Source organism: Mustela putorius, unplaced genomic scaffold, assembly GCF_011764305.1.
Source record: "Mustela putorius furo isolate JIRA1106 unplaced genomic scaffold, ASM1176430v1.1 tig00003962_pilon_pilon_pilon, whole genome shotgun sequence".
Taxonomy (NCBI): Eukaryota; Metazoa; Chordata; class Mammalia; order Carnivora; family Mustelidae; genus Mustela; species Mustela putorius.
Window position 1 is genome coordinate 3,844,951 of NW_025422106.1, and position 18,021 is coordinate 3,862,971.

Below are 18,021 nucleotides of genomic sequence, written 5' to 3' on the forward strand. Positions count from 1 at the left end.
AAGATGTAAATCAGGACAAGGTAGAATAAAGATACCGAAGGAAGGAGGCGATGATAAATTAAGAAAGATAAATTAAGAAAGGTGACAAGATCCCGGTAGCAAGACCAAGACCACAAGACTGTGGGCAGAATGAAAGGGCTCTTGCAGGTCCAAAAGCACAGCTGAACTGGACAAGAGCTTGGCTCTGCCTGGCAAAGTTAGCACTGGGCATTCATTGGCCACAGGAATAGAGAAAGCAGTGAGATCTCATGGAAGATGGGTAAACATGGCTGACAGGAACGTAGGTAGGTAAGTCGCAGGGAACGAGGTGAAGGTCTTAGAATTTATCAGTCTTCTGTATGGATGAAAAAATGAAGGGAAGATAAGAGACTTCAGTTAGGAGAGAATTCAGCTAGATAAAAGGAAGACCTTCTTGCTGATCCCAGTCAGATGAGGAAGGCGACTACGTAGAGTCTGCCCTGAACAGCTCTGGGGAGCGAAAATGACAAGCGCCCCCCCAGATGGCTCAGTAGTCCCCCCGGGAAGGCAGGGAAGTACAGCAGAGGAGTCTGAGTCTCCTCTAGTTCTTAGAATTCCCCAAGTCTCATTATAGGGTAAACAAGAGATGGCCAATTCTGCTTAATGGAAAGCTCAGGGCTATTATCTGGGGTGAGAGAAGTTCAGTCGGAAGGTGGGGGAGGCACAAATTCAAAAGGATATCTGCCGAGCGCCTGGGTGGCTCAGTGGGTTAAGCCGCTGCCTTCGGCTCAGGTCATGATCTCAGAGTCCTGGGATCGAGTCCCACATCGGGCTCTCTGCTCAGCGGAGAGCCTGCTTCCCTCTCTCTCTCTCTCTCTGCCTGCCTCTCCATCTACTTGTGATTTCTCTCTGTCAAATAAATAAATAAAATCTAAAAAAAAAAAAAAAAAAAGGATATCTGCCTTACCTAGGCTGATTAGACAGCTGTGCCGTGGGCTCCCAGACCAAGCAGGAGGGTATAAACAGCACTCAATTTACCTGTGGCTAGCCACAGGCAGAAGGCTGATCACATGACTGGGCAAGCAGACATCAGAGCTCAGAGGGTGGGTTGGCTCACTGGCTACACCTCACTAGGTTGGAACCTGTCAGGCTCTCTGCTCTGAACACTGACTCAGGTTCATCTTGCTTGGGGCTGAGGGCTGGGGAGAGGAGTTCCATAAGAAGCAGTTGCTCGGGACGCCTGGGTGGCTCAGTGGGTTGGGCCGCTGCCTTCGGCTCAGGTCATGATCTCAGGGTCCTGGGATCGAGTCCCGCATCGGGCTCTCTGCTCAGCACGGAGCCTGCTTCCCTCTCTCTCTCTCTCTCTGCCTGCCTTTCTGCCTACTTCTGATCTCTCTCTGTCGAATAAATAAATAAAATCTTTAAAAAAAAAAAAAGAAGCAGTTGCTCAATTATTCAGGACCAGGAAGTTGTAGTCACAGCATCTGCTTTGCCTTCAGGGTCTAAAATCCTATTAGGGTCACTCTGCCCAGCCCTGGCCACCTTACAAAGCTGTGTGGACCATGCTGCCCGACTTGCATTAAGCCTTCTCTGGTTACCTCCATCTCCTTCCGCAGGTTCTACTGTGTCCCGGGCTGCAATGGGGAGAGACATCCAAGTCCGCTCCATCCCACATGGCCTCCGACATCCCGTACCTGACCCAGCCTGACCTCAAATCCCAGGCAAATTCCTGAGCCGTCACCCCACCACTGGAAAAACCCCAAAGCATGCCAGGCAATATTCCGGGGCAGCCCCTTCGTGGCAGCCTTGGTCTTGCCAGTTGTTCCAATCTCTTAAGGGAGGCTCAAAGGTTATGCAGTGCCTCCAGGGTAAACCTCTTCTGAAAAGTACAATCAGATGGTCCCCCTCCAGAAACAGCCTAGAAAGACATGACATTGGGAAGGTTTTTCCTACCATCAGTGTACACCCAAGACCACGGAGGACTTCAGAGCAGAAGGACGCTGGTCAGGTCACCTCTCTCCATGTGCTTGCAGAGGCAGAGGCGGGCAGGACAACACCCATCACTAGAGGGTAAGTTACACTCCCTCCACAAAGTACATGAAGGGCTTTGTGTCTGCTCTTAATCAAGGGCTTAACAGTACCAGTCTCTTCTTTTGTAAGTCAGGCAAAGAAAAGGCTGAGGCTCCTGAAACAAAGGAGAATTCGATCCAGCAAACAGTGAGGGATGTTCATCACCAAGACATCCATCCTACCTATACGTCTAAGAACCAGAACGCAAAGCCGTCCCATCTTAAGATGGCTCTGTGGGGCACCTGGGTGGCTCAGTGGGTTAAAGCCTCTGCCTTTCAACTCAGGTCGTGATCCCAGGGTCCTGAGATCAAGCCCCACATGGGGCTCTCTGCTTGGCGGGGAGCTTGCTTCCCTTCCTCTCTCTCTGCCTACCCCTCTGCCTACCTGTGATCTGTGTGTGTCAAATAAATAAAATCTTAAAAAAAAAATAAAGATGGCTCTGGCCATCTGCACACCTCCATGCTGCACACGAGTCATCAGGAATCAGGCAGGCAGCCTTTCCTCATCCTGCTGCACCCTATTCTGCCCCTAGATACATCCACCCAGAACTTATGCTGGGGCAGAACAGAACCAGGAAGAATCAGAGAATAGAGGCGACAGCCTGAAACAGGATAACTGCCTAAAGACAAGTGATCTCAGTATAGGGGTAATAATACAGTAAATGCTCACGGGTCTCTTTCACGTAACTGGCTGGAGCCCATGGGGAAAAAAATCCTTTGAAGCCAACTTAACCACAGCCTCATGGCTCTAGGAAGGCACTGCAGATAAAGGACACTTGCTAAAACTAAGATTCCCAAAACTGTTTTATTAAGAAGCGGAGTCAGACTCTCACTCAACCCTAATTCTGGAAGCTGGAGGGAAGTATCAGTAAGCGAAACTGTCAGGAACGATTTAAGTGCCTTCCAGCACAGAAAGTTGGAGGCCATGTGGTTTGGTGTTAGAGAAAAGGGGCCAGGAAACAAGCAGCCGTGTTTGAACCTCTCCTTCCGCCGCCAGCATAGCAGGACCATCAGATCCCTCCCTGGGACCTGTGGTTAGCAGTTTTCCCTGACAACGAGTCCTCCCTCTGTGGATGAAGCTGTAACTCCCAACCCCTTGGTAAGATCTGCCACAAGAAACCACATAAACATCCTCCCTCAGGCTCCTGTACCTCCACAGACGGGATGGGTGCGCGGTCGAGAAAGCTCTCTGGCCCGGGGTCCACACTCTGGCCTTGCTCTCCATGCCAAACCCGACTGCTTTTAACCCATCCATCTCGGACATAAAAGCTCAAACTAGAAGCACTCTGTGGTTCTGGCATAAGAGGGTTCTCATCTCGTGCTGTTGCAGAAGCAAAGAGAGTCAAGTGAACAGCAGAGTAAGAGTGTTTCTTAGGATAATGAAGCAGCTGTCCCCAGAAGGTACCAGGACATCCTGTGTGCGCTTGGCACACTTTGGCAGACTGGGGCACGCCTGCTGACCCCCTCCTGGGGGAGCACGGGCCATGCACAGGGCGTGCACACACCGCAGCAGGTACCCAATTGTTCCTGGCACTGGACGCCCCCCACCCCCAGGTCCAGCTCAGGGAGTCCGGGCAAGCAGCAGTCTAGTCTCCTGAGGGGTGGCCTACCACAGTGGTCAGTACCTGGGCCCACATCCCGCCTCGGCCCCGGGGTGCTACATGAACTCGGTCACTTGACTTCTCTGGGCTTCAGTTTTGTTGTCTGTTACATGGGGAGAATAAGAGATGTTATAAGAGGAAGAGAAGAGAACTCACACTCTCAAGAACTCCTGGCACCATCGAATTAGTCTAGCATGTACTTAAAAGTTTTTATTTGGAAGTAACTTCCAACTTCCAGATACGAGAACAAGAGCGGTACATGGGACACTCATAATAACCTTTACCCAGATTCACCGTCAGGCAAACATTTGTCCCACCTGCTTTGTCACTGGCTTTCTTTCTCTTACATGCACTTTTTCACACACATGCTCACACTCAGCACCTACATGCTCACTCACACTCAAGACTCACACTCACACACACTCACATTCAGATAAACACACGCTCTTACATCCTTTGTTGGGTTTTGTGTGGTGTTCCATTGGAAAACAAGGATGTACCAGACGGTGGGAGGTTTGAGATGAAATGCAAACAGAGGGGGAACCTTGCTACTTGGTGATGGCTCCAATGCTCCTCTCCCTCCTCCCTGCCACCAAGGCAGATGGCTAGTGCTGGGGGCCCTGACTTAGGGATGGACATCACATGGACAGGGACCAGAGAAAGTACTTGATACAGAAGAAGTTAGTTCCTCTTCTCTTTAAACAACAAAAGCCACAAAACAAAACAAAACCAACAAAGCATTGATATGAACCATGGAAATAGCTTTATTATACAGAATTGTTTTTTTATAACGTTCGTTATAATGGGATTTTACCTGATGAAGTGGAGTGGTCACAGGCAAAGAAAGGATGTGCCTAAGCCTATGGTTACCAGGACATTCAAGAATTCTATACAGAGCCTGATTTTCTAAGAAAGGCAAGTGGGTAAGAGCTGCCTGGAATCCTCTCAGGAGGGCTAGGTAATCTCTGTGAAGCAGGCCAAGCAATTCCCCATGATACCAAGTCCCTAGATGGAGCCTTCTCTCGAGTTCAAGTTCCCGCTAGTCCCCTCTACTAGGCACACGCTTGTCTCATAAAGGCATTACCATGTACCACAGTGATTCTACTTCCACTTAACCTAAAGCTAGGAAAGGGGACATACTCAAAACAGAGCGTGGCAGGGAGGGTGGGGGTGGTTTGCACTACAGGTTCCCTACATGGAAGACTAAGCTGTCATCAAGATGACACGCCACCTGAACCTACCCCCGTCAGAGGAATGCACCACCCACATTTATCCCCAGATGCTCCTTGGGGTTCCACATAGAAGAGAGACACCCCTTCCTATAAGCTCCATCTTGGCGTTATCTTCCTGACATGGCCCCGATCCCAGTAACCATGACCATGACTCCCCTCTTAAAAGCAGGAAAACCCTGCCTCCCTCCTTGGGTCTATCTGTCCCTGGGGTTAGCTTCTTGTTCCACCTGGAAACTGCGTATCTCAAATCTGGTGGGAGGTACTCAAGGGCCGCCACCGTGTCACACATTTAATGTAACAACCGTCACCTTCCAATTAGCCACACCAAGAGAACAGTCACTTAAAGGGCGCTGAAGGAACGACAGACTTCGCTGCTGCCCATGTGCCTTTCCAATTTTCTTCTGGTCAACTGAACAGATGATTTTTTGCTCCTGGGATCCAGGCATGTGAGCAGAAGGGAAACACGGGCTGGGCATGTGCTGGGCCGGCACACAGACGATGCCAGCTCAGGAGCCCATTCACAACAGACTCGCCCCGCATGTGTGGGAAGAGCTCTGGGATTGGGAGCAAAAGGGCTCTAGAGTCATATGGTCTTGGGCAAGTCACTTCCTTCCTAGGCCTCATGTAACTTCTCTGCAAAAACAAGTCCATGCCACCTGCAGCTGCATGTCAGGAGGATAAATGAGAAACATTCCAGAGTTCCCACCAGGAGCCACAAAGAGCTAAATGAATGGAACACACTGTTAAAACGAAAGCTATCTATATGCTCAACTTCCTTGAAAAGTACAATTTGTTGTGATTCCCAAGCTTTTTCTTTCCACTGAAGCAGCTGTTTTTGCCTTCTCCCGTGAACGCACAGCTACCGAGGACTGTGGTCCCAGTAACAGAGAGCCCAGGCGCTACTCTGGGCGGTCAGGAGCGCACGCACCACTCGGATGGGGCTCACACTGCCATCTTCCCAATCGCTGCCCCGGACCACGTAATCCTGCGACAGCTCTCTGGCTGCATCCCCCTGGGCTCGCCAAATGGCATCCAGCCCCCACCCTCAGCCCTGGCACGTCCTATCTGATGGGTATGAGTTACAAAGACAATCCCTAAATGGAGGCCGCGCCAGCTTGCAGGTGTGGGGCAGGGAGCGCACGTGTTATCAGCCGTGGTTCTCTCAAAGCGATGTGGGCGATCAAACAGATCAAACACACACCGAGCACAGAAAACTCGTTAAAGGGAAGGTAGTGTGTGGGGCAGGGAAGAGGAGAAGGGAGGGCAAGGTAAGAGAAGAGCTCTTTCCGTCTTCTCAATTGCAGTTTTACTCTGTTCCAGCTGGGCAGGTTCAGAAAACCACCTGACTAAGCTACCAGGTCCGTGGTTGGCAACCCAAACAACAGGACAACGTGAGCCCCATGGATGGCAGTGTATGTGTTCAGGGGGTGGGGAATGCTAATAAGCATCTCTTTCCAGCATTTCCCAACTTGCTGGGGGGGAGCAGGGGAGGTTGGGGGGGCAGGTATGGGGAAAGAAGGTGAAACAGGATAGTGCCTGGCTTGGGAAAGGGGGCTTCCAGCCTGATCACACCTCTGGAGAAAGCCTGAAGCCTCCCCTAAGGCCCATAGACAGTTCTGTTCCCTAGCCTAGAAAAATCACTGATGCAGATTTCATTTTTCTGCTTCCCTTTCCTATACATTAGCCCTACTAGGAATTTGTTGTAAATCTACCTGGAGTGAAAGGAAACCCAGTATTCGTCTTGCTTTCCTTGGCCTGTCACCCATATCTACTTCTAAGCCTAAAGCCAGGGAGTCTGGCTTTTTTTTTTAAATAAAATCCTAACAAAATCCTAGGTGTTGGCTGTTTCCATGGATCAACCTGGTAACCAACTGCCCAAGCTCACCCCTCTGGCTTTAAGTGCGAGGGGAAGGGAACCTACAGGCCTAGCAATGACATCCATGGAAATGCCACATCTTTGCCACCAGCTGGGCTTCAGGCCCAATGACCAGGATGAATAGGAGACCAGTGATTTAAAGAGAGAGAGAACACTAACACTTCAGTGGGGGTGGGGGAAGGTTGCCTTGGAAGTAGCTGCAGAGAGGGGGATTATAAAGGGGGCACAGTGTGTGGGGACCAGAAGTGGGAAAAACCATCTCAAGGGAGACTGGGGGAAGTGTGGCTCGCTCTCCCCACCCCTGCTGCCTTTCCAGCAACTCAATCCAACAAGTATTTATTGAGCACGACACTCCCCATCTGCCCTGGCCCTCCCTCTGCAAAAACACTCAAATCTGTTCAAGCTGCAGCGTGAGTTCCATTGCACTTGAACTTGAAACATGAGGTGCCTACCTTTTAAAAAGGCAGGCACACAATTTGCAGCACGGGCTGAAGAGACTCAAGAGTGCTGAAAAAGTGAAGAAACATGGTTGACTAGACAGGGCCACACCAATATGCCACTTTTGAAAGGGAAGGGAAGGGAATTCATCAAAATTTCATTTAACCTTAGGGAGAAAAACACACTGGCCAATTAAAGAAAAAAAAAAAAAGCTTACTGGAAATATCCCAGTTAATTCTCCAATTAACCCTACCTAACACAAGAATAATAAATATCCCTTTATTCTATGCCTCCTCCAGCTTGAATTAAATTTTATCCACTTGTGGATGTGTTAGTCATTTGCTTTTGGAGTCCTATGTTTATCCTCCTTTCTCTCTTAAGGAGGTGAGACCTCAGTGCTCCCCTGCATGTTTTCATTGAGGATCAGATGACAGGGGATTCAGGTAACAGAGCTAGGGAGGGACTAAACCTATGCATATTGGCATAGTTCTCTCCACCTCGAAAAGCCACACTCATTCCTAAGATGGGGAGCTCAGGGTCTGAGAAGAGGCATCCCAGACTTACAGCTCTGCCCCGCCAAATCATATTCTAAGAAGCCACATCCAGGCGGCCTCTGAGAAAACTCTACCATCCTTGATCACAGGCCTACTGCTTCAGAGCAACCAAAGCCCTAATATGAATCTTCCCAGGCCTTCTCCAACCTCCACCCATTAAGGAGCTGGAAGTAGAAACTGCTTGTGCACAGGCACTGCTGAGCCCAAGGCTCTCCATCCATCCCCAACATCAGCCGGCTGGGGCGCACAAGCAGGGCATATGGGAGATGTCCAGAGCCCCAACTTCAATTCCAGGTTCCCCAAGGGCTGGTGCTAATAGATTCCCTATTATGAAATACTTCGACAGCCTTCTTTTAAGTTCATTAAAGCCACCCTTGGCTGGCTATGGTTTTCTGACACAGTAGAAGTCCACTGAGGCTTATTTGGGCCTGAGGATAAACATTTAAATGGCTCTCAGCTGAGCATGCAACTTTGTAGTGACCCTGAGGAAAATGCGCGGAGGAGGAGAGCCAAGTGCCGGGAAGAGTCTTCCAAACCAGGAGGTTTGGTGGGGACCCTGAGCTGGAGACTGGAGTGTGGGCAGCCAGCTGTAGAGAAACTCCCTCCATCCAGCTGTTCCCAAGAACAACGGCCCCTTCACAAGCTCCACATCGCTGGAGAGGAACTGGTGCACAGATAATTTAGAACTTCAAATAGAATCCAAAACTCTTTTCTCTCTGAGAGATCAGGATTTGTTTTCGACCTAACAATGTGAATAGATTCGGCTGGTGTTTGGTTAATTCATAACCCTGCAAAGCAAATAGTGCAGCCCTCTATGAAGACTCAACTCGGCCCTCAGCCGGGGCGCGGCGGGGATGAGGACCGGGTTTCTCACTCATCTTTCGTGTTTCCACTCTTCCCAGCCCCTCTTCTATCCCCTTAGAAGTGGGATTAAAACTTACTAACCCAGGGGGCGCCGGGGTGGCTCAGTTGGTTAAGCCACTGCCTTCGGCTCAGGTCGTGATCCTGGAATCCTGGGATCGAGTCCCATATGGGGCTTCCCCTGCTGAGCAGGGGAGGCTGCTTCTCCCTCTCCCTCTGCCTGCCTCTCCCCTAAACTTGTGCGCGCTCTCTCCCTAATTTAAAAAAAAAAAAATCTTAAAAAAAAAACAAAAAAAAACTTACTAACCCAAAACTTACTAACCCAGCAAGAGACTGTCCATTCCCACTTAGCGAACGTGCTGGTGGGCACCCATCTCCATCCTGAACTGGAAAGGAAACACAAGGTTTCCCCTTCCAGCCCCTTCAAAGGGCTCCAAACTGCCTACAGAGTGAGGGTAAGCCCAGGCAAGACTGGAGCTTGGTGTCACATAGCACTGATAAATGAGATAGTGTCAGTGAGGTTTCAAAACCAGACCTGCCTCCAGAACGGGTCACACCCTAAAGTGTGAATCCTTATGGCACAAAGGCTCTATGTGAGAGGTATAAAAATCCAGAGGAGAATGCTTGATTTCTTTTCTTTCTTTCTTTTTTTTTTTTTTAAAGTAATCTCTACTCCCAACGTGGGGCTCGAACTCACAACCTAGAGAATCAGTCGCATGCTCTACTGACTGAGCCAGCCAGGCGCCCCTGAGGACACTTGATTTCTAACAGTTCCATGAAGATCGAGGGATACACTGAGTAATACAGAACCGTTAAGTCCTTATGCTGTACAACTGAAACTAACATAATACTGTAATTAAAAAAAAAACAAGATCAAAGAACAGTGTGGCGTGGGTGCCACATTCAGTATAAATTAGCCAAAAACTATGAGTAAAGTGTTCTCTGCCAATAAGCCCACCAACCACTTTGGCAACACTCACATGGCCACCGTAACTGAAGTTTTGTAATCCTGCCCCAAATCTTCTGGAGATCCATCTATATTTGGAATCAGAGAGAATGATGTCCTCTTACCACCACACCCACTTTTGTTCTCACCCCTCCTCCACTGACCTCAGATGGTTTAAAATATCCCAGCTCTATGTTACATGAGTGGAGAGCTTCCCATCTCTACAATCCTTTGCTATCCGAAACACCGAAGAACACACAGACCCATGCTCTTTTAGATATCGACGGGATAAAGCAGTTAGGTACTCTGGAACTCAAAAGGATGCCGTCCCTGGTGATAACCTTTAAGACAGATTTCAGCAGTACCTCCTGGGGACCACGTGTGTCTGGGGCAAGCGAAGCTGTCAAAAACAAGCTAGCAACATCAGGCTAAGCAATGTCCAGTGCTTCCCAGTCCAGAGGCTGCCTCAATCACAGAGCATTCAAGGACGGTAGTAGCTCTTAAAGGCTTTTAAATGCATTCCCAGACTTCATCATAGCAAGATGGGTCCTTGGCATTGAGAAGTTGGACTACTTCTAGCTCCAGAGTCCAAGAGGACCATGACTTGAGGAGGGCTTTTTCTCAAAGTCCCTAATAAGGGCCCTCCTTTATGTGGTTCCAGAACTATCTAAACACCCACCCCCCAAGGACTAAGTTTTCAAAGCATTGCAAGGAAAGGAGTTTAATAATTACCAATAGCACTGCTAATAGCAATGCTGCCTTATATTCACTGAATTGGCCATCCTGGAGAATCGAATGCGTGTTTGAAATAAACCCATCCTACATCCCTGTGGGGAAGCCAGTATTTTAAGACTACTGCCGGCGTCAGTGATCTGTTTGGAAAAATAAAAGGTAGTGAGAAAAATCCCAGAGAGGACATAAACCTAAAGCCATTTCCAACTGATCTGAAATGTGTTTGCTGCAGTTGTGGATGGTTTGGGAAGGGTTATGAGGGGAGAGGGTGCACATTTGCCTAACAGTCAAGCTTTTATGTAAATCCAAATTAGTTTATGTCTACTGAACACATGCCACCTGACATTGGGGGTTGGGGAGCAGGCAGGGAGGCAGCCTCCATTCACATGTGCTGATCCTCCACAAAGACTGAGAACTGACTGGAAGCTGATGACCCCCCCTTCTCTTTTCACCTAAAACAGAAGTGGGGATACAGGCTTGTTACTTTTCTTTATCCCCTTAGAATATTCTGAGAAGGTGTACGCCACACGCACTGAAACTCATTCTCTATATAGGAATAATGGGAAGGAACACTGTTTAAGACAAGGTAAGGCCAACTTTTCCTGTTAAGTGCCATGGTAGTCAATATTTTAAGCTTAATGGCCTTCTGGTCTCTTTCACAACCACTCAACTCTGTCACTGTCGTGCAAAAGCAGCCACAGACCATACTAAATGAAGGGACATGGCTGTGTTTCAACAGATCTTTATTTACAGGGTGCCTGGGTGGCTCAGTCGGTTTAGTGTCTGCCTTTGGCTCAGGTGATAATCCCAGGGTACTGGGATAGGGCCCAGCATCAGGCTCTCTGCTCAGCAGGGAGCCTGCTTCCTCCTCTCCCTCTGCCTGCAGCTCCCCCTGCTTGTGTGCTCTGTCAAATAAATAAGCAAAAATCTTTTTCAAAATTAAAAAAAATCTTAATTAAAAAAGCAGGCAGAGGCCTAGATTTGGCCTGCAGGCCATAATTGCCAACCCTGGGTCTAAGAAGGTTCTGGTGTGTAGAGAAGGTACAGAGGCAACATGGGGCTCCCCCAGGACCAAGCTGACCCCTGGGAGGCTGGTCCACTAGGGAGGAATTTGTAAAGCTCAATTAAACATTATCTTCTTTCTAGAGATATGGAGTATGGAGTATGGCAGTATGGAGACAGAGACACTAGACAGGATAGCAAAAACCAGAACCCAGAACAATTTTCCCAGTCCCGTTTTGTCCATCAGTAATCCTAGAACATAAAAGTTAGTAGCAGCCTCCAACAGACATAAGACATAAACAAGAATTTAATTAAAGGGGGAACTGCCGTAATAAATGTATCCTGGGTTGCTACTCCCCACGGGGGGAATCTTAGCTTTCTTAGACTTGACCTTTATTCTTCTAGCTGTTCTCTTTTGCCTTCCACACCCCTAGCCCAGGCTCAGAAAAATGAAGCCATTCCTCACTTTATAAAGACATCCTGCATGGATGAATGGCCACAGAAGGTAAATCCTGTTCTTTCCATCATCACTCTGTTTTTACAAGGTCTAACATATCTTGTCAGGAACGTAACAGGGCATGTGGTACAGGTAAGTGCATGGCCCAGGGCACTTCGGCACTTTAGGATGGGAAAGAAACAGTGACAACACCTAACTGTCCCTGAAACCCAGTCCCAGCTCACATGCCTCTTTAAACAGTTGGGGTCTGGAGCCCTGATTAGAAAAGCTCATTTTAAAAGATGAGGGAATACAAGTGCAAGAGGAGGCCTTGAAATTCTAAAACCTGCAGTACTGGTTTCAGACCAATATGGGTTTGCTCTTTGAAGCCTGAAAGGCAATGGGTTTTGGCCAACAATGCTCTCTCACGTTGGCGGGGTGGAGAGAAGATGTAAGCAGCAGTGAACACGGATGACATCTTCTAGGTGCCTCGGCGCTTTATAACTGTTAACTCAGGATATAGTTATGATTCACATTCTAACAGATAAGGAAACAGAGACACACAAGTTAAGAAACTTCTTCCACGCCACACACCTAGTAAATGGCAGAGCCTGGAATTGAAATTCAGGAATCCTGGTCCCCAACACCGGGAGGATTCTCTTAAGGGTTTATGAACGTAACGCGTTTCCTCCTATCAAGTACGCCCCTGACCTAGAGGAAACCACTTCTGCCACTTCTCAAGTGCAAGGAATGGAAACAATCTGAACACACAAGGAGTAAAGTTAACGCGTAGAAGACCCGATGTGCTCCCAAATCAAAGGCCAGGTACCTTCCCTTAATGCGTGCTCAGGAGGAAGTCCACAGGCTCTGACCACTCTTTCCTTCTATCTTTCCTCTCCTGCCTCACTGAAAATCTATAGATAATCTACAGATAATAGATAATATACACCAGGTAAGTGCCTCATTAAGTCCTCTTGGATACTAAAAGGTGGAGGGATCACCCCTCGGCCCAATTCATACACAAGAGACCACTCAACTTGCCCTGAATCATCCAACAAGTTAGGTAGAACTCTAGCTTCTATGGTTTTTACTAGGATCTTCAGGACCCTGTCCCTATAAAAAGGAAGAGGCCATGTAAAGAACTCAGTTATCCAAACCTACACTCTTCTCCATTCCACAGCATCCACCATTGTTTGTGCCTTTCATGTCGGTTCTATAGCAGATATAAAATAACTGCCCTTAAAATAGGACTGCTAAGGGTACCTGGGTGGCTCAGTGGGTTCAAGCCTCTGCCTTTAGCTCAGGTCATGATCCCAGGGTCCTGGGATCGAGCCCCACATCGGGCTCTATACTCAGCGGGGAGCCTGCTTCCTCCTCTCTCTCTGCCTCCCTCTCTGCCTGCTTGTGATCTCTGTCTGTCAAATAAATAAATAAAATTGTTAAAAAAATATATATGACTGCAAATAGATTTCCAGCTATCGCATAGGCAGGCTTTCTGTTGATTTCTACTAAAAGTGACTAAGGTTCTAGTGCTTGCTGTTACTACAAACTTCCCTGGACTCCAAGGAAATCCAAACAAAACCAACAGGTTTGTAATCTTGTGGTTTGCTTTATAGCTCATGATAGGCATGAGTCTGGGCATTGCTCTGCTCTCCACCACCAGAGTCTAGGCATACTTTGACTAATTGGTCACCACCTTGCTACCAGATTTGACCAAGTTTCTGCATTCCAATATGCAAGGTTAACATTTACAGTGAGGTCCAGATAGAGTTGGCCTTTCTACTTCAGAGACCCTCTTAACCCCATTCCTACCTAGAAAAGCACTGTAGCAGCTATACTTTCAGGAGGGAGTGAAGCCTAGTAATTACAAAAAGCTCAAGAAATTCTGGTGTGGAAAATGTCATTAACCATTAGAAGGTGGGGACCATGACTTTTGTACATTTGGTAGGCTCTGAGGCTTTGGAAGTGTGCAATGATCTTTTTCACATCTGGTGTGAATCAAATGCACGCCTCACTTTCAACTTACTGCCAACCTCCTCATGCAAGTAGGTTCCTTTTCCCATTCCTCACTGCCTGCCTTTGCGGGGGATCCATCGCAGCTTTGAGTGTGAAAGCAAGGTTAATCTTGCTCCTCCCTCGTTTCCCCACACCCAGCACGGCAAGCTGCTATTAAGAAGCCGTTTCAGGGCTGTTCAGAAAGTGGGGTTATTTGCCACAGTGTACTTGACTGTAGCCCTCACCCCACTGCCACGTTGGCTGGCAATGCCGAGGACTAAATAGCCCGGGTTGGGGTAGGAGAGAAAGGCCGGGGGCAAACTGCCCAGGCCCTACACACACACACACACACACACACACACACACACGCACACGATGGCTGGAATGAGACAGCCATATTAAGCAGGTCAATGATCTGGGAACATACAACTTCTGGGCCAGCCAAGAGGAATGTAGGGAATCGGAGCAGAGCGTTTGTACCGTAGTAAAAGCCGTTAAACTAACTTATTCCAACGGCTCGGATGAAATCAGCTCCGGAAGGTGGCAATATAGGGAAGTGCACGTGAAGCGGGTAGTGAGGGGGATGAACTCCAGAGCCGTAGAGCGGGATGCCGGGGCCAAACTCAAGTTGGAGAAGTAACACATGGCTCCACGGGGCTCTCCTCCATGCCCCTCCCCCTCCCCATGCAGACTTCCAGCGCCCACCAGCTCCTCGCTCCGCAGCCAGCCGGCACAGGGCGCCCCCATCACGCGCCACTCACTCCTTCCTCACACCTCGCTGCCACCCCTGCATCTTCCACTCACCCCCACACGACACCTCTGCCCACTTTTCGGTTACGCCCCCAAAGCCAGCCTCCGTCTGCCATGTCCCTCCCCTCAGCTCCTGGCCCCCGACTCCCTGCACACTCTGTCCCAGCAGGAGACCCTGTGTTCACCGCTCCTTGCTCTCGCTCCCTCCGCCCTCGCAGACTCTGCGCGACCCCCTTTTTCTTCCTTCGCTCCCATCCACTTTCCCCTCACGCTTCTCCCCGGACCCCTCCCCCCATCACGCGCCCCCCCTCCCCCAACGGCTCCTCCCCCCGGTACCCGCTCCAGGCCCGGCTCACCTGCGCGGCCACCCCCGTCCCGGCGCTGGTGCGGCTGCTGCAGCTGGAACGGGACCGTGGCCCTGAGCGGCTGCAACCCAGCCCGGGGGGAGCCGGCGGGGGCTGGGGGAGAGCAGCCCCGCCGGAGCCCCCCGGCCCCTCCGCGCCCCGGCCCCCAAGGACCTCCGCCTCTGCCGCCCGCTGCGGCCCCCGCCATCGCCCGCCCGACAGCCTGCCTGCCCCGGCCCCACAGCGAGCCCCACACAGCCCCCCAACCCCCGCTGCTGCCGCTTATCTGCTCTGCGGGGCGGAGACCAGCCCCCTCAGCCCAGAACTCTCATTGGCCTACAGAGTCCCAGACCCCGCCCCCCAACCAATCCCTAGCTTGTTCTTCCCATTCCGGAGAATGACTGGCCGATATACCTAGCGATCCAACCCAAGACCCCACCCTCATCCCGCCCCCTCCCGCTTTCCTCAGTCCGAGGGGGCGCTGATTGGCCCGTCCGGAAGAGGGCTGGTTCTCCGGTGCCGCCAATGAGAAGACGCAGAAAAGGGGAGCGTCACACCCAGTCCCAGGTAGTATGCAAATACACTATCACGTGACGTCAGGCTAAGCGGGGGTGGGGCCGGCTGGAAGATGGAATCAAGCACTAGTGAAATCATCATGGGGGGTAGAGAAGAGTGTCAAACTTTGAGCAGTTGAGCCCGGCAAGCACCGAGAAAGCGGTAACTTCAAAAAGCATTACTTTTGATTTAACCTAAAAATATTAGCCGTGAGTCCTCATAGGCTCTCAGTGCTGCTCGCAAGCTCCAAAGTAAGATTCTACAAATTAATGCAAAGTTTGCATATATTTGCATGCGATTTGCATTATATTCATGCACTTAATGGCCACCGTGCCTCATGTGACACCCACATTTGTCTTTCTCCACGTTTCCAAGTCCTTGGCTGGTGTGGGTCCAACTCCCCCCGCCCCCAAAAAACACCCAGCGCTAGCCTGTAAATTATATTGAGACTGAAAAGGAGCAGGGAATTTCCCTTCAGAGCCGTCCATTCCAAGTCTAGCTCAGCGGAGTGTTAGGAACAAAATGACTGAGAAACGTGCCCAAATTTGTACAGTGACTCCATTAACAAATCCTGGTCTTCCCAGTTCAGTGCTCTCTGACCTACAATGAGATGGTCCCCAAAGAGAATGCATGCAGTTGAAAAGATCACATGCTCTAATATATATGAGGACATTTGGGAAGGAAAACAACATTTTAGTTACTATTAAAAACTATTACTCTTCAAAGGAAAAAAAAGTATTACTCTTGGTATTTATTAACCATTTTGTTCTATATAAGGAAAAAGCAAAAGGCAATCAACCCTGGATCCTCTGCCATAAGGGACCATACAAATAATTGGATAATTCCCTCCAGATTTATATTTAGCTATGAATTCTATTTTTGGTCTTGCTACAGATTTATCTTTCTATTTCTGTTTTTGCCCACTTTAATGTTAAAATGAAGGTATTCCCTGAAGCCATCCTAACTAATCAGAAAAAGGAGGTAATCTGGGAGCATCCTGCAAGGCAAGGAGAGGTCACTCTGTGATTACCTATTGAAAACACTTAATACCCAAAGCAGAAATTCAAGCATTGGCTGAATATTAAAATCACCCTACATACGCACAACAAATGTGAGGCAATGGAACATCCTAAAGTATGGTTTTCTTTGCGAACAAAGAGTGTATGTGCTCTAGCAGATTCAAAGGGTTTACCTGAGTGGCTCAGTGGGTTAAGCCTCTGCCTTAGGCTCAGGTCATGATCCCAGGGTCCTGGCATAGAGCCCTGCATTGGGTTCTCTGCTCAGCAGGGAGTCTGCTTCCTCCTCTCTCTCTGACTGCCTCTCTGCCTATTTGTGATCTCTCTCTGTCAAATAAATAAGTAAAATCTTAAAAAAAAAATCTGGCATTTGAAATCTTTTTATTGTCTGGGAAATGCTGTATTCTTTTTCCATGAAGAGGATGACTTTAATACTGGCAGATAGGGATCAACAAAAACTGATGGATGATAAAGAGTAAAAGCCTTTATAGACTTAATTCAGTTCTTAAAAAAAAAATCTTGCTATGGACATTGGGGAGGGTATGTGCTATGGGGAGTGCTGTGAAGTGTGTAAACCAGGCGATTCACAGACCTTTACCCCTGGGGCTAATAAAACATTATATGTTAATTTTTAAAATAAAATAAATAAATAATAGAGCATTAAAAAAAAAAAATCTGGCAATTTATAATGTACTTCAAGTCCAATCAGTTCAAAGTCTTCAGATACTTCATATACTTTCGTATACCTTTTTCTTTTTTTTAAACTCTTATGACAATCTGGAAGAAGAAAATTGTAGCCTTTTATTACAGAGCAAGTAGGAAAACCGAGGCCCAAAAAAGTGAGTCCTTTTGATTTCTAGCTCAAAAGGATCAAAAGATCTCTATCAGATTTTATTGGACCACCCTGTCCCCATCTCTCCATGAATAAAATAAGCAATTGTAGCAGCTATAACATTCCCTGGTTTGTTTGTTTCTTTCTTTCTTTTTTTTTTTTCAAAGATTTTATTTATTTGACAGACAGAGATCACAAGCAGGAAGAGAGGCAGGCAGAGAGAGAGGAAGGGAAGCAGGCTCCCTGCTGAGCAGAGAGATGCAGAACTCAATCCCAGGAACCTGGGATCATGACCTGAGCCGAAGGCAGAGGCTTAACCCTTTGAGCCACCCAGGCACCCCAACTGGCTTCTTTCTTTACACCAGGTATGTTCTCTCATTTAATGCTCATGACCACACCTATGAGATGGTATGGTCTTCAATGAGACTTCTTCAATGAGGTTTCAGAAAGAAATAACATGCCCAAGGTTATTCAGGCAGTCAGGCACCAGACCAGAACTCCTATTTTTGTAAAACTCTGTTATGAACACAGATGGATTACTATTTGTATTTTACATAGTCTCCAAAGATGCAAATTTGCCTGAGACGTTAAAATGAACATTTGCCTAGTACTTTACAACTTTCATATACATCATCTAATTTTCACAATGGGTATGTAAAGTAAAAAAAAAAAAAATGCAGACATTATTATCCCTGTTTTATAGAAGGCTAACTCACAGATGTTAGGTGACTTCCTCCAAATCATCCACTCAGTAAATGGCAGACCCAGGATTTATATCCGAGGTCTTTTGACTCCAAATTGAAGTACTTTCCCAACCAATGCTC

At 48.3% G+C, this 18,021-nt stretch overlaps 1 protein-coding gene across 2 annotated transcripts in view; it reads right to left on the reverse strand.

Moving 5' to 3' along the window:
• FAM117A (family with sequence similarity 117 member A) overlaps nt 1-15,017 on the reverse strand; it is a 44,738-nt gene extending 29,721 nt beyond the window's left edge. The window contains exon 1 of one of the 2 annotated variants that reach the window (XM_045070228.1): nt 14,807-15,017. In XM_045070228.1, coding sequence (XP_044926163.1) covers nt 14,807-15,002 — 196 coding nt within the window. In that variant the 5' untranslated portion in view covers nt 15,003-15,017. The remainder of the gene's footprint in view (nt 1-14,806) is intronic. The other variant, XM_045070229.1, reaches the window with a different exon arrangement.
• Nucleotides 15,018-18,021: the final 3,004 nt, after the last annotated feature.